This window comes from Solea solea, chromosome 13 (genome assembly GCF_958295425.1).
Source record: "Solea solea chromosome 13, fSolSol10.1, whole genome shotgun sequence".
In the NCBI taxonomy this organism is placed as follows: domain Eukaryota; kingdom Metazoa; phylum Chordata; class Actinopteri; order Pleuronectiformes; family Soleidae; genus Solea; species Solea solea.
The window spans coordinates 27,895,532-27,910,850 of record NC_081146.1 but is presented as its reverse complement, the minus strand read 5'-3'; the positions used below and the strand labels follow the sequence as shown (position 1 = coordinate 27,910,850).

The window sequence follows — 15,319 nt, the reverse complement described above, 5'->3', positions numbered from 1 at the left end:
ATAACTGCTTTAATAACTGCTGTAATAACTGCTGTAATAACTGCTTTAATAACTGCTGTAATAACTGCTTTAATAACTTCTGTAATAACTGCTGTAATAACTGCTTTAATAACTGCTGTAATAACTGCTGTAATAACTGCTTTAATAACTGCTGTAATAACTGCTTTAATAACTGCTGTAATAACTGCTGTAATAACTGCTTTAATAACTGCTGTAATAACTGCTGTAATAACTTCTGTAATAACTGCTTTAATAACTGCTGTAATAACTGCTGTAATAACTGCTGTAATAACTGCTGTAATAACTGCTTTAATAACTGCTGTAATAACTGCTGTAATAACTGCTGTAATAACTGCTTTAATAACTTCTGTAATAACTGCTGTAATAACTGCTTTAATAACTGCTGTAAATATCTAAGCACAACACAGAGGAAGAAGAAGCAGAAATCCAAGTCTTTGAATGTGTGAGCTTGTGATTCACTGTCTTTGTCCGTTTGTAAATGAGAGGAAACACGGCTGCAGTCGTGTTGAACTTGTGTATCAGGTCTCATCCTCTCAGGTTTCCCTCGGGCTTTCACACTCCCAAATACATGCTCTAAATAGAGTTGCTTTAAAGTGAGTCAGGACTGAAGGCTAAGAAGCACATACTGTACACTTGACTTTTTTATTTGAAGTAAACATTTTCTGTTCTTGTCCAGTGTGAGTGTGAGTTAGTTCAACTTTGACATGGGATTAATCAGCTTTAAAAAAGTCATGTGACTTTTCCATTTTTCTGTACGGCGTCACATTGAGGAAACTTCCACCTTTTGTTCACTGGCTGTTTTGACGTTTCTCTGGCAGCGATGATACGCTACTTCTCTCTGTTTGCTGTCATCAGTGTTTTAGGTAAGTCTAAAACTACTTTCTAACAGTGCAGGTTCCAGCGTGAAGTTTGCTCTTTTCAGAATCAACACAGCTGAAGTTTGAACTGAAGAAATAGACGCTAAACATTAAACTTACATTAAACATGTAAGGCCAGAGAGGTGAACAGGGGTTTGAGGGAGAGACTGAATGTAGTCTGTGAAGATGAACCCAAACATATGGAGATAGTGACACACATGAGCACCTCCTTCACATGAATAAAACCCTTTCAATGTCATTATGATCTCGTCTCCCAGTTCACACAAGATGACATGCTAGCAGCTGTTTGGAACAGGAACACACACACACACACACACACACACACACACACAGCAAACAGCTGATTGCTTCATGAGTATGAGGGAAGTGTGTGTGTGTGTGTAAGGAGCACACACACACACACACACACACACACACACACACGCACACACAGCAAACAGCTGATTGCTTCATGAGTATGAGGGAAGTGTGTGTGTGTGTGTGTAAGGAGCGCACACACACACACACACACACACACACACACACACAGCAAACAGCTGATTGCTTCATGAGTATGAGGGAAGTGTGTGTGTGTGTGTGTGTGTGTGTGTGTGTGTGCGCTCCTTACACACACACACACCTCCCGTGTAGCCCTGTTGCAGTTAGCAGTTAGCTAAAGTGTGCAGTTGATGCAGCTGTGCAGCAGGTGGCGCGTTCACACCTAATCGTCACGTGACAAACGAGCATTTCTGAGATCCGAGGTCAGGCAAACAGAAAACCCTGCGTTGTCAGCAGTGGCAGAAGTGTTTGCTGTCAAACTTTAGGGATTCATAATCAAGGAAAGGACACAGAGATTCACCCAAAATCAACGTCAATCCAGTTTCTATTCTACCTCGTTTAAAAAGAATGAATGTTTTCATCTTGAAACACTTTACCTGACGAATAGTCTAATACAAATGTATTCAGTTTGGGGTTTTATGTCATATGTCTATTCCTATTCCTGTTTAATCCCTTTGATTAAATGTGTTATCCTTGCACCAGAATAATATATATATATCACTATGTTTGATGGATGTTTCTTTTCCCTCTTGTTTACAGCATTTATTTCCCTGTATTTGTGTCCTCGTCTCTCCTGCAGTGTCTCAGTGTTACGGCGGCTGTGCAGAGGTGGATTCCCTGACTCAAGCCGTGGCTGGAGAAGGATTCCTGCTCGGCTGCATCTCCTGTAAAAAGAGAGAGGAAGTCTTGACCCGAACCACAGTGGACTGGCATTTCAAACCGGCGGGAGAGGACGACTTCAAGCATGTGAGTGACTTTCACACAGTCAAAATCTTCATTTTCATCTTTAGAAGCTGGACAGATGGCACTTGGACACATCGTAGCACATCTTGTACTTCAGTCCTTCTTCCATCCACATGATGAAGTAAAAACTAACGACTGAATGTTACAAGATTCTTTAAAAGATGAAGATGAAAGTGCTTCTGCTGCATGTTTTTAGACTGTGATAAGAAACTGGAACAGACCGGGTCACGGCTCTGTGCTGTTAGGCAACAAGAAAAACAAAAACATGGCATTTGAATGTGTAATGTTCTTGAATATGTTTGACCTCTCAGCTAAAAGCTTCTTTAACCCAACAAATGTAACCTCAGTGTACCTGTGAAAAGTGGGCGGTGCTTACTGTAAACCAACAACTACCAACAACAATGCACGACTCACAAGGAGAATCAACTGCTTAGGCGAGGACTCATTCGTCTACACGGGACACAGATGTCCACACTGTCGACAGAGAAGACAGAGAAACTGTCCCTCCACAGAAGACGTCTCCTGCTGTTCCTCCAGAGGCTGATCAAGAAAACAAAAAGTCCAGTTGCTACTGATTCACTGTGTTTCCACACAATAACATACAGACAGTTGTCAATAAAGCTTGTATGTGTACTCACATTGATTATGAAATCATGGCTATAAATGTGTAAACTACAGAATATAAAGGTATAAAATAGAGTATACATGCTTCTCAGAACTTCCCTGAGTAATAACAATATTGATCATTTTCTCTTTTCTTCAGATTTTCCACTACGATCACCCCAGCGCTGAGATCCTACACGAAGACTTCAGTGGTCGCGTTGAGTGGCATGGAACACAAAACAGTGACATCCAGACTGGAGCTGTCTACATTCAGAATCTTACCCTCAACGACACGGGCACATACCGCTGCACTTTTCACCGCACCCTCTTCCTTTCACCATATGATGGGCATGTCACTTTGGAGAAGGAGGTGGAGCTCACTGTGGTGGCAATAGGTGAGGATAAGGAAACTGCAGGTCTGTAACAACGTCAGGAAACTGGAGGTCTGTAATAACGTCAGGAAACTGCAGGTCTGTAATAACGTCAGGTCTGTAATAACGTCAGGTCTGTAATAACGTTAGGTCTGTAATAACGTCAGGAAACTGCAGGTCTGTAACAACGTCAGGAAACTGCAGGTCTGTAATAATGTCAGGAAACTGCAGGTCTGTAATAACGTCAGGAAACTGCAGGTCTGTAATAACGTCAGGAAACTGCAGGTCTGTAATAACGTCAGGAAACTGCAGGTCTGTAATAACGTCAGGAAACTGCAGGTCTGTAATAACGTCAGGAAACTGCAGGTCTGTAATAATGTCAGGAAACTGCAGGTCTGTAATAACGTCAGGAAACTGCAGGTCTGTAATAACGTCAGGAAACTGCAGGTCTGTAATAATGTCAGGAAACTGCAGGTCTGTAATAACGTCAGGAAACTGCAGGTCTGTAATAATGTCAGGAAACTGCAGGTCTGTAATAACGTCAGGAAACTGCAGGTCTGTAATAATGTCAGGAAACTGCAGGTCTGTAATAATGTCAGGAAACTGCAGGTCTGTAATAATGTCAGGAAACTGCAGGTCTGTAATAACGTCAGGAAACTGCAGGTCTGTAATAATGTCAGGAAACTGCAGGTCTGTAATAATGTCAGGAAACTGCAGGTCTGTAATAACGTCAGGAAACTGCAGGTCTGTAATAATGTCAGGAAACTGCAGGTCTGTAATAACGTCAGGAAACTGCAGGTCTGTAATAATGTCAGGAAACTGGAGGTCTGTAATAATGTCAGGAAACTGCAGGTCTGTAATAACGTCAGGAAACTGCAGGTCTGTAACAACGTCAGGAAACTGCAGGTCTGTAATAACGTCAGGAAACTGCAGGTCTGTAATAACGTCAGGAAACTGCAGGTCTGTAATAACGTCAGGAAACTGCAGGTCTGTAATAACGTCAGGAAACTGCAGGTCTGTAATAACGTCAGGAAACTGCAGGTCTGTAATAACGTCAGGAAACTGCAGGTCTGTAATAACGTCAGGAAACTGCAGGTCTGTAATAATGTCAGGAAACTGCAGGTCTGTAATAACGTCAGGAAACTGCAGGTCTGTAATAATGTCAGGAAACTGCAGGTCTGTAATAATGTCAGGAAACTGCAGGTCTGTAATAACGTCAGGAAACTGCAGGTCTGTAATAATGTCAGGAAACTGCAGGTCTGTAATAACGTCAGGAAACTGCAGGTCTGTAATAACGTCAGGAAACTGCAGGTCTGTAATAACGTCAGGAAACTGCAGGTCTGTAATAATGTCAGGAAACTGCAGGTCTGTAATAACGTCAGGAAACTGCAGGTCTGTAATAACGTCAGGAAACTGCAGGTCTGTAATAACGTCAGGAAACTGCAGGTCTGTAATAACGTCAGGAAACTGCAGGTCTGTAATAATGTCAGGAAACTGCAGGTCTGTAATAACGTCAGGAAACTGCAGGTCTGTAATAATGTCAGGAAACTGCAGGTCTGTAATAATGTCAGGAAACTGCAGGTCTGTAATAACGTCAGGAAACTGCAGGTCTGTAATAACGTCAGGAAACTGCAGGTCTGTAATAACGTCAGGAAACTGCAGGTCTGTAATAATGTCAGGAAACTGCAGGTCTGTAATAACGTCAGGAAACTGCAGGTCTGTAATAATGTCAGGAAACTGCAGGTCTGTAATAACGTGAGGTCTGTAATACCGTCAGGTCTGTAATAACGTCAGGTCTGTAATAACGTCAGGAAACTGCATATTTGTATACTATTATGTACAATACAGAAGAATTATTAATAACAAACGTGATAAACAGCAGGAGGGTAAAAAAATATCATCCAGATGTTGATTCTGTTTTGTACGATGACATCAAACAGATGTTAGGAACTCTGGAAAAACTCTGTGTTTAAAGAAAAGTTTCCTTGTTCCAGGCAATCGGGAGATAACAGCCGTGATCTCAGAGATCATGATGTACGTGCTGATCGTGGTTCTGCAGCTGTGGCTCATTGTGGTTCTGGTCTACTGCTACAAGAAGATCTCAGATGAGCACGAGAGTCGGGAGGCACGTAAAGCTATGAAAGCTCAGGCAGCGTAAGTCTTTTGTCTTTTGTCTTTCATGTGATGTTTAAATTCAGATGATTCAGATGGTTCAGATGGTTCTTGAATATGCAACTTGATTAGTAGTGATTTATTTGAAGTAATCCACTGTTCCAGGTCCAGAAGATTAGAATCAAAGGACAACTGTGACGGGCTGCAGATAGAGTAACATGACAAGTGAGTAAGTGTGGATTAACCCTTTCATTTACTGGCTTCCATAACTGTATTCAAGGGATATTTCAGGTTTATTCTTTGGTCTGTGCGCTGACTTCCTCTCTCACTAACAGATGTTTGCACTGGACTCAGATATCTTTACAACATGTTTCCTGCTGGGCCACATGGCGGTGCAGTGGCTGCATAGTTGCCTCACAGCAAGAAGGTTTTGATTGTGGTTGGACTTTGTGCATGTTTGTTCTCCCTGTGAGTGCATCGCTGTTAATGTTGCTCGTCTCTGTGTGAAGGATGCTGATGCTCACACTCTGGCTGCTGGGATTGACTCCACCTCGCTGCAGCCCTCATGTAGTAATAATACTAATAATAATAATAATAATAATAATAATAATAGATTTTATTTGTATTGCACTTTACATTTGAACAACAAACCTCAAAGTGCTAGTGTGGAGGATGAAGACAAATATGAAAATGAATGAATGAATTCCACTGTTTTCTTATAAACCCTCACTCTCCTGCACTAAAGTCCACAGAGAAAATGTGTATGTAAGCGTGCAGTGAGACAGCAGCTGCTGTGGGTGAAAAATGTCAGTATGTGGTGATGTAAAGGTGGTGAGTTAGTGGACTTTAGGAAACATTTGATCTCAATTACGTTTTCAGTGCAGGCAGCACTATGTTCTAGCGTCTCACACAACCACATTGAAAAAAACCTGAACTATCCCTTTAAATAAAGGACATTATTGTGATTCTGAAGGGTTTTTCTTTTCTTTTGTATCTGCCAGGGTTGAAGGTCGTCTGTGGAGAACAAAGTCTTTTAGTCTCTGGATGAAAGGCCTGCTTCGGTCCACAGTATCTCAGGAGTATGTGTGTTATTTATATTGCTGTTAGACCACACTTTCAAGTATACAAGTACACCCATCGATATATACTACAAGTGTACTAGGTTTATACTTGTAAGTATAGAGCAGTGTTACCAAGTATAGGGATGTCCTATGACCGATATTCGATATTATCGGTCCAATATCAGCCTATTGTTGTGATATCGGTTCGTATTGGTATCGTTTTTTCTGCCAACAATGAAAACCCGATATAACAATTCCAGGATTTCCCGTCAACATGCGAGTTAACGTTTGGTAAACATTCGCACGCGCTCGAGTTGCAGTGAGCGTTAGTGAGAAGAGGAAAATCAACAAGACTTTCCTCTGGCTCTGACGGCGTGTTTCCACCTGCAGGTGTCGCTGTGGCTTATTTGATTATTCTATTTTCATTTAGTCTTATTGTACCAACTGAGAGTTCATCTTGTCAAACATGATACTGATGTCACTCTAAAGGCAGTTTCAGTGCTAAATGTCTTCTTGTAAAAATGTCCAATAGTCTGTCAGTGTTTCTGTGCTGGATGAAAACAGTGTGACTGTGTTTTCAGCATGTTTCCAGTGCAAATGTTCCATCTCATGTTTAAAAGAAATAATAATTCCTCAAACCAAACCTGGTCTTAACACAAAGACCTAATGAAATACCTGCGTCCAGTATCTCACTGTCACTGTAACAGAGCTGAGGACGTTTGGAGGTGATTGTGTTGTAACTGAATCCAGTCTGCGCTGCGGTCTGAAAGCAGCTTTGTTCTCCTGTTTCCTGAGACCACAGACTAAACTCTGATTACACGCGAGTACAACTGGGACATTAAAATGTTACTGCGCTTGTTCTTATGCTTTTCATGACACTACTTTAATGAGGTTTAATGAAGTCCCGCTCCACCACTACGTCACCACCCTGAGCTTTGACCTTGCCCTGTGACCTCCTTGTTTCATTAAAAGTGCTGACGTGTACCTGCTGCATAGCTCAGTCCTATAAAAACATGGCAGGAGGACGGACGGCGTGGTCTTCAGTCAGAGTGAAACCTGGAGGACGAGCTGGAGGAAGATGAAGTGAAATGATTCTCTGATGCTGACGACAGCAGGAACTGACTCTAGATTCTTGAAAGGTGGGTTTTCTCTCACAGCGTAGATTACAGCTGCTCAGATTTTGGGATATTGTCATTTTGTCATAAAGTATCTGTGATGACTTTTCCTGGCTGTTGCGTTGATAATCGTCATATTTATCTATTGAATAAACACTACAGTAAATATTGTAAATGAAATGTTATACCTACATGGTGTTTAGACTTACATACAATTCACACAATTATTTTTCAGTCACTTAATAACACTTATAATTATTTGTGTTATAGCAGAATTTGACCATATACTGTGTTGAAGCAATTTCATTGTTTCTTTCTTATCCTTAATTTAACATTAAAAAGGAAATAAACCAGGTATTATCTGAAGTGAAAGATAATAGCTATTTGAAGTATGTAACACAGTTCATAAGAGTATTGTTTCTCTCCTTTAAGAAGCATCTAATGATCTCAAAACAAGACTTTTCATGAGTCCAGAGAAACAATGTGTGTGCAGCTTTACATGTTCTGAAAGAACACGTAGACGATATGGACTTGAGGATTTCTGTGTGTGCCTGACCTCGTCAATGCTCTACAAAAATGAACCAATGACACAAATTCACAGAGAAACTTGAGGAAAGTCTTCCAAGAACTGTTAAAGCTGCAGAATGGGGAATATGTCATTATAGTCACTATTGGTGTAATGGTCATTACATTACATTACATGTCATTTATCCAAAGTGACTTACAGTAAGTGTTACATAAGTGGTCAGTCATCCTGTAGATGAATATCGGGATATGATATTATTATTTATAAGCCATATCACCCAGCCTTACAGTACAGCGTATAGTGTAATCAGAGGTTTTCCCAGAATGCTCAGCTCTAGCATTGACATACACTTGAATTGTTGTTCTTCATTCTTACAGAAAAAACATCCATCCATCCATCCTTACCCTCCACAGGAGGGTGCTGTGCCAATCTCACCCTGGACAGTTCCCTACATAGAAAGACAAACAACCACAAACACCCTCTCACCTATTTTAATTTAGAGTGGCTAATTTGCATAATCCCCAAATCTGCATGTCTTTGGACTGCGGGAGCAAACCAGCACACACACGGGGAGAACATGCACACTCCATGCAGAAAGACCTGCAAATGTAGAGATTATATTTAGATTGCAGCCAAATCCATAATCTATCATAATCTAAATTTAGTCTGATGGGTGCAGAGTGCTGGATCCTACACAACACACTCTGTTTTCTTCAATACATGTTGTAATACATGGAGGTTTGTGCTCTGTGAAAACATGGCTGCCAGTGGGGACACAAGAGAGAGAGAACAACAGAGTTTAGCCCGTTTACAATCTACACCTGGAAGTCTATGATACGTATCTATTATGTTGCTGTTACCTTTTCTCACTGTGGACTTGAGTTCATAAACCACTGACTTTCAGGCACCAAAGTCCATTTTAGAAAATCTGACACCGGAGCTGCTGCCACATTTACAGCGGATCAACAACAAATATGTGACTTTACGTAACGGACTCTGGCGTGCGACAGCGAGACGTTCACAAGCAACTTCACTTTCAAGTTGGAATAGGTCGTCTAACAGCAATAGAAATAACACACACTCCTCTGTGGATACTGTGGATACTGTGGACCGAAGCAGAGACCAAAACACTTTCTTATCCACTGACAGCCACGGTCTCACACACACACACACACACACACACAGCTCAGGCACTGCCTCAAACAACCACACATCAAAAAACCTGAACTATGCTTTTGTTAATGTTATTAAATAAAATCATGAAATAAAGCTTATTTTTTCTCCCAAGATAAAAACAAAAGATCAACTCTCTCCTCTTCCTCCTCACTTGCAGGTTGCCGAGTGTCCAGCAGAGGTCAGACATGTCCAACTTTAACACCACTGAGTTGAAGTCGATCCTACTCTCTTTACTGCAGCACTGCTTCAACAGCACAAGTATACTGGCTCCACCCACACCTCTGAACTACACTACCCAGCAGGCCGTGCACTACGCGACTGAGGCCAGGGCCGCTGCTCACTCCCAGGGAATGATGTATGTTCTTCTGGTGGTAGGCGTGTTCAGCTTCCTCACTTTCTGCGTCATGCTAAGCTTCATTCGCTCAAAGAAGCTGGAGAGCTCTCATGATCCGTACCACCAGTACATCGCCCACGACTGGACCACGGTGACGGCTCCGCCCAGGGCCGTCACTCGGGCTCTGCACAGGGAGGCAGCGGGCAGCAAGGAGCCGGTCATCATCTGCAACCCCACAGCCCTGGATCAGCTGTCGGGCTAGGATGAGACGTTCAACACAGTCTCACACATAATAATAATAATAATAACAATAATAATAATAATAATAATACACAAGATTTTAATTAGCTTAACTTTCAATGTCACAAAGCACATTCAGTCGTCAATCCTACAAATCTGTGTCATTTTGTTCCCAAAGGGTTTTTCAGAGTGTGAAATAGTGTTGTAGTCCAGACCACCTAAACCAAGACCAAGTCGAGACCAAGACCGATCTCAAGTACTACAACACTAGTGTGAAAGTCAAGAACAACAAGATTTGGCGGCCTCGTATAAATCTCTGGAAACCTAAGTTTGTCAACTGCTCACTCTCCCACACCAAAGTCCACAAAGAACATTTCCTGATCTACCGTTACTTACTGTAGTTCGACAGGTGAATCCAAACAAAGGATTTCAATTACCAAGGACAAAAAATAACACATTTAAAGTCACTGATGGAAGCAGTGTATATTAACTAAAATCTGGGATTTACTCTATGGTCTTTGGTACAGGAGAGTGACACAGTTCTAGCTTATAAAGGACGTCTTATTGATGATATTTGCCAGCGTACCTTTTAAATATCACAGACGTCAGCAGGTGAATCTTGTTTTCTCTAAGGCCGAGCCTCCATGTCTCAGACTGGTTCTCTGCACACGCAGCTAAATTAGTGCAACAAAACTTAACCCACTGTTTTTCACTTGATTAGTTTAGTGTGACACAAATAAACTACTTCTTATAATTACATCTAAAGTTTTGTGTTTTCATGTGAATACATTTTGCATCCAGGACACGAGGCCATGTCTGGTATTATTTGTCTTGGTCAATGGTTTGGCGGTCTTCCCCTCCGCTGGCTGTGCTCTTTAGGGGTCACGGGGTCACCGAGCCTGGCTTTCCCATCCAATAAACTCTTTCGGATCTGAGCAATTTTCTCTCGGATGTCACAGGATGGCTGGTAACCATTATCTATAAGGAAGCAGTTGAGGTTATGGGTCATAGGATCTGCATACGGATTATGCTCAAACTTGTTAAGGAGCTTTCTGGCACCACTCAGGTTCCTAAAGTCTCCACGGGCCATGGACTCCTGGATCAGGTCCTTCCTTCTGGCTTTGGTGATGCATGTCCCGTTCCATCAGCAGCAGCTGCCCGCTCATGCTCCCTCTGCTGGAAGTTCAAAACCTGCTCAGGCTGCAGGCTGCAGGCTGCTGCTGATGTTTGGCCTGGAGACGAGTGATCTGAGGAACAAGGACTGTTGAGACAAGACAAGCAGTTACTGCTGCACGGCGTTCAGGTGAACGAGTCCCAAAGCGAGAAGGTTTCCGGGGCAGACCAAGTGGGGAGAAAGGAGAGGGGAACTGGTGGAAGATGGATAGGCGTTTTGGAATCTTAATGGTGATTGTGGAGTTTGTTTTTAATAAGATCATTTAAAAAACATGTTAAAAATATGAAGTTAAAAATAAATTGTTTGTTGGTAGTAATGATATTGATGAGTACCACAGCTGGCTGTCATTGCTGAGTTTTGATCCCTCTTACCATCGCTGTTCATCATTGTCAGCTGCAGTTAATGGTCATTCTAACACTCCTCTACATTTAACACTGAATTGTTGTTCTTACTCTTATCTTTTATTTTTTATTTCCTCTTGATTTGTTTTTTCTTCTCTCTTTACTTGTTTGTTTTAAAAGTACAAAATACAACTCTGTAAACTCTATAAAATATACATATAGTATCCACTGTGAATGTACAGTATTATCCTTTTATGATTGACTTTCTTTTTGTATTTGACGAAAATGAGCCCTATCACTGTATACATGTTTCTTTACAGCTCAATAAAATAAATTTAAATCAAATGTACTGTCATCACACTTGGTGCTCACACTGTGTCCTGCTGCTGTTTACTAAATACTGACGTCATCTCGATGGACTGGGGATGATTATGTTTTAAAAGCAGATGGAAGTCAAATAATAGCTTGGTCTCCTGTTATATCTCTAAAAACCAAGTCCATGTGTTAATTCCTTCCATTTTGAGTCATTTTTCATAAATATAATGTTATTTGTGATTTGGCTCAGGTGCAGAACCTAGATCAGGTGATGACACCCCCTTATATTGCAACACACTAAAACACAAACTTTTTTTTTTAATGAATTAGACATGGATTTGATTTGATTATTATGATTACCCTAAAAATTTTACTTGTTTTCAGAATTTTATTTCTTTTTATTTCCAATATTCCAGACAATAAATGATATTAGGGTTTGAAGATAAAATGTTAATATAATAAAGAAGAAATTTCACTAAACCTATAGCTCTGATATATGCTTCATGTGACAATGTTTATTGTTAGAACAACAAACTATTAATATATGTATATTGTAAAAACAATATGCATTTACAAGATAGCGTTTTGTCATCTGCACCAAGCTGATGACAACTTTGCATCTTCTAATCATTTCCAGCTAAAAAAAAGAAAAGAAAATATCATGTAATGTATGATTCAAATGTTCAGTGAATTCAAACATTTACTTAACTTAACTTACTTAACTAAGGATTTTGATTGTTCTAAAGGTTTTGAGAAACACTTCCTGCTTTCTCAGGAATATTGCAGCTGTAGCTGCTAACCGGTGCAAGAAGAGCGTGAGATAACGAAGTTTCTACTTTCTACAGCACGACATGTAACATGACAGTGAAAGGAGACAATGGAAATCTCAACAAAAGGTTTATCACAGACCTGTTTATGTCAGTCTGACCACCGGCATTAACCTTATCTGGAGGAAACCACCAAATCATTCTCAATATGTTCTCTCTTACTTCTACGAAGGAGTATTAGGGACAGCCAAAAAAATAAAAACAGCCAATAAAAATAAAAACAGCCAAAAAAAAACAGCCAAAAAATAAAAACAACCAAAAAAAATAGCCAAAAACAATAAAAACAGCCAAAAAAAAAAACCATCCAAAAAATAAATAAAAACAGCCAAAAAATATAAAAACAGCCAAAAAAAAACCAGCCAAAAAATAAAACAACCAAAAAAACCACCCAAAAACAATAAAAACAGCCAAAAACAATAAAAACAGCCAAAAAAAAAACCAGCCAAAAAAAACAGCCAATAAATAAATAAAAACAGCCAAAAAAATTAAAAACAGCCAAAAAAATAAAAACAACCAAAAAAAACCAGCCAAAAAAACCTAAAAAACAGCCAAAAAAATAAAAACAACCAAAAAAAAACAGCCAAAAAAAATAAAAACAGCCAAAAAAAATGAAAACAGCCAAAAAAATAAATAAAAACAGACAATAAATAAATAAAAACAGACAAAAAAATAAATAAAAACAGCACAAGATAAAAAAAGACTTGGCTTGGCTGTTCTTTTATTTATTTTTGGCTGTTTTTTGATTTATTTATTTTTGGCTGTTACAAGCCAAGCTCCCGTTTCACTTGACCATGGGCTGCCCTGGTTAGCGATTAAGGACCGCGAACAAACGAGTACTAGCCGACGGCCCTAGTTTCCATAAAAGATTGGGTAGATGATATTAGCACATTCACGCTTACCTTATAGATGAAGCTAGCACGCACACACACGCACGCACACACACACACACGCAGTTTTCTCGTCAGCGCGCTAGCCGGTCGGCAGCTAACTACAAGCTAGCGACGTCCACGAGGAGCACAACATACGTTTAGGCAGCAGAGGTTTCACACACACACACACACACACACACACACGCGTGAAAAGAGGTGATAAATGATAACTTACATGAAACGAGGTGAGACGGGTCTAACTGCAGACTGCAGACACAGTACAAGACACGCCCCCCAGGTAAGGACGCGCCTCTCCCAGGTCAAGACACACACGCGCCTACTTGACAGGATTGGGTCACGGAAGAGAACACGAGAGCTAGAAAACAACAATAAACAACAGAAAACAACGTTATTCGTACACAATGACGTAGGAAACACGTTAGGAAGAATGGATTGAAACTACATTTTGATATTGAACACATGTACGGAAGCGCATTGCATTCATTTGAAGAAAAAATTAATCCGGTTTTTCTGAGTAATTCATTTTTTGGTTTGTTTTTTTAATAATATTTTTCCTGTAATAGTTTTTTTTCCTGTTTTTCTGAGTATTTTTTTACTTCTGTCTTTCTGAGTAATTCTTTTTTCTGTTTTTCTTGCTAATGTTTTTCCCCTCCTGTTTTTCAAGAGTAAGTTTTTCCTGAATTATCGAGAACTCTCGCGAGAACCTCCAACCTGCAAGTGACTCCCATATTTTCTGCAGTCTCCTCATCGTCTCTTCTCATGCTGAATGCATTTCAAATGCATCATCTTGTATCCATGGAGCATGCCATATCTGTCCAACTGATCATGGAGAAACATATGTCTAACAGATCTGAACGAGCTTTCCTTCTGAACAACCGCAAAGTTCTCGACAAACTAATGGTAACACCATGTATGTGACTTAAGGACAGGACTATCTTAAACCCAGATCAAAGTAAAACTTGATTAAACTAAACAAGCTGTCCATGTTGTTATGAATCGAACGTTTATTGCGTTTATTGTTTCAAATGCGCTCTAAACTAGCACAAAAAACAGAAAAAAAATTACTCCGAAAAACCAACCATGGAAAAGAATTACTCTGAAAAACAGACCAAAAAATAAATTACTCTGAAAAACAGACCAAAAAATAAATTACACTGAAAAACAGAAAAAAAAAATTACTATGAAAAACAGACCAAAAAAAAATTACTCTGAAAAACAGAAAAAAAAATTACTCTGAAAAACAGACCAAAAAAAAATTACTCTGAAAAACAGAAAAAAAAAATTACTCTGAAAAACAGAAAAAAAAATTACTCTGAAAAACAGACCAAAAAAAAAATTACTCTGAAAAACAGACCAAAAAAAAATTACTCTGAAAAACAGAAAAAAAAAATTACTCTGAAAAACTAACCAAAAAATAAATTACTCAGAAAAACAGACCAAAATAAATTCTCCGAAAAACAGACCAAAAAAAATTACTCTGAAAAACAGACCAAAAAAAAATTACTCTGAAAAACAGAAAAAAAAAATTACTCTGAAAAACAGAAAAAAAAAATTACTCTGAAAAACAGACCAAAAAAAATTACTCAGAAAAACAGACCAAAAAAAAATTCTCAGAAAAACAGACCAAAAAATAAATTACTCTGAAAAACAGACCAAAAAAAAATTACTCTGAAAAACAGAAAAAAAAATTACTCTGAAAAACTAACCAAAAAATAAATTACTCTGAAAAACAGACCAAAAAAAAATTCTCCGAAAAACAGACCAAAAAAAAAATTACTCTGAAAAACAGACCAAAAAAAAAATTACTCTGAAAAACAGAAAAAAAAATTACTCTGAAAAACAGACCAAAAAAAAATTACTCAGAAAAACAGACCAAAACAATTCTCCGAAAAACAGACCAAAAAATAAATTACTCTGAAAAACAGACCAAAAAAAAATTACTCTGAAAAACAGAAAAAAAAATTACTCTGAAAAACAGACCAAAAAAAAAATTACTCTGAAAAACAGACCAAAAAAAAATTACTCTGAAAAACAGAAAAAAAAAATTACTCTGA

General features: G+C 39.2%; 2 protein-coding genes across 5 annotated transcripts; both read left to right on the top strand.

Annotated features, from left to right (window-relative positions):
* Positions 1-642: 642 nt before the first annotated feature.
* si:ch211-225p5.8 (uncharacterized protein LOC555567 homolog) lies at positions 643-7,187 on the top strand. 4 transcript variants are annotated; one of them, XM_058648715.1, is made up of 6 exons: positions 643-884; positions 2,017-2,183; positions 2,944-3,178; positions 5,149-5,308; positions 5,432-5,491; positions 6,268-7,187. In XM_058648715.1, exons 1-5 carry the CDS (start codon positions 842-844, stop codon positions 5,481-5,483), a joined length of 657 nt encoding a protein of 218 aa, XP_058504698.1. In that variant the 5' UTR covers positions 643-841; the 3' UTR covers positions 5,484-5,491; positions 6,268-7,187. The 4 variants fall into 4 exon arrangements, with proteins under 4 accessions (XP_058504698.1, XP_058504700.1, XP_058504697.1 ...); XM_058648717.1 differs by having other exon boundaries at positions 5,432-5,495; XM_058648714.1 differs by lacking the exon at positions 6,268-7,187 and adding an exon at positions 5,602-6,231.
* Positions 7,188-7,309: 122 nt separating this feature from the next.
* On the top strand, positions 7,310-10,477 carry LOC131471915 (potassium voltage-gated channel subfamily E member 1-like). The gene is made up of 2 exons (XM_058648718.1): positions 7,310-7,466; positions 9,302-10,477. The coding sequence occupies exon 2, from the start codon at positions 9,330-9,332 to the stop codon at positions 9,738-9,740; it is 411 nt and encodes a 136-aa protein (XP_058504701.1). The 5' UTR covers positions 7,310-7,466; positions 9,302-9,329; the 3' UTR covers positions 9,741-10,477.
* Positions 10,478-15,319: the final 4,842 nt, after the last annotated feature.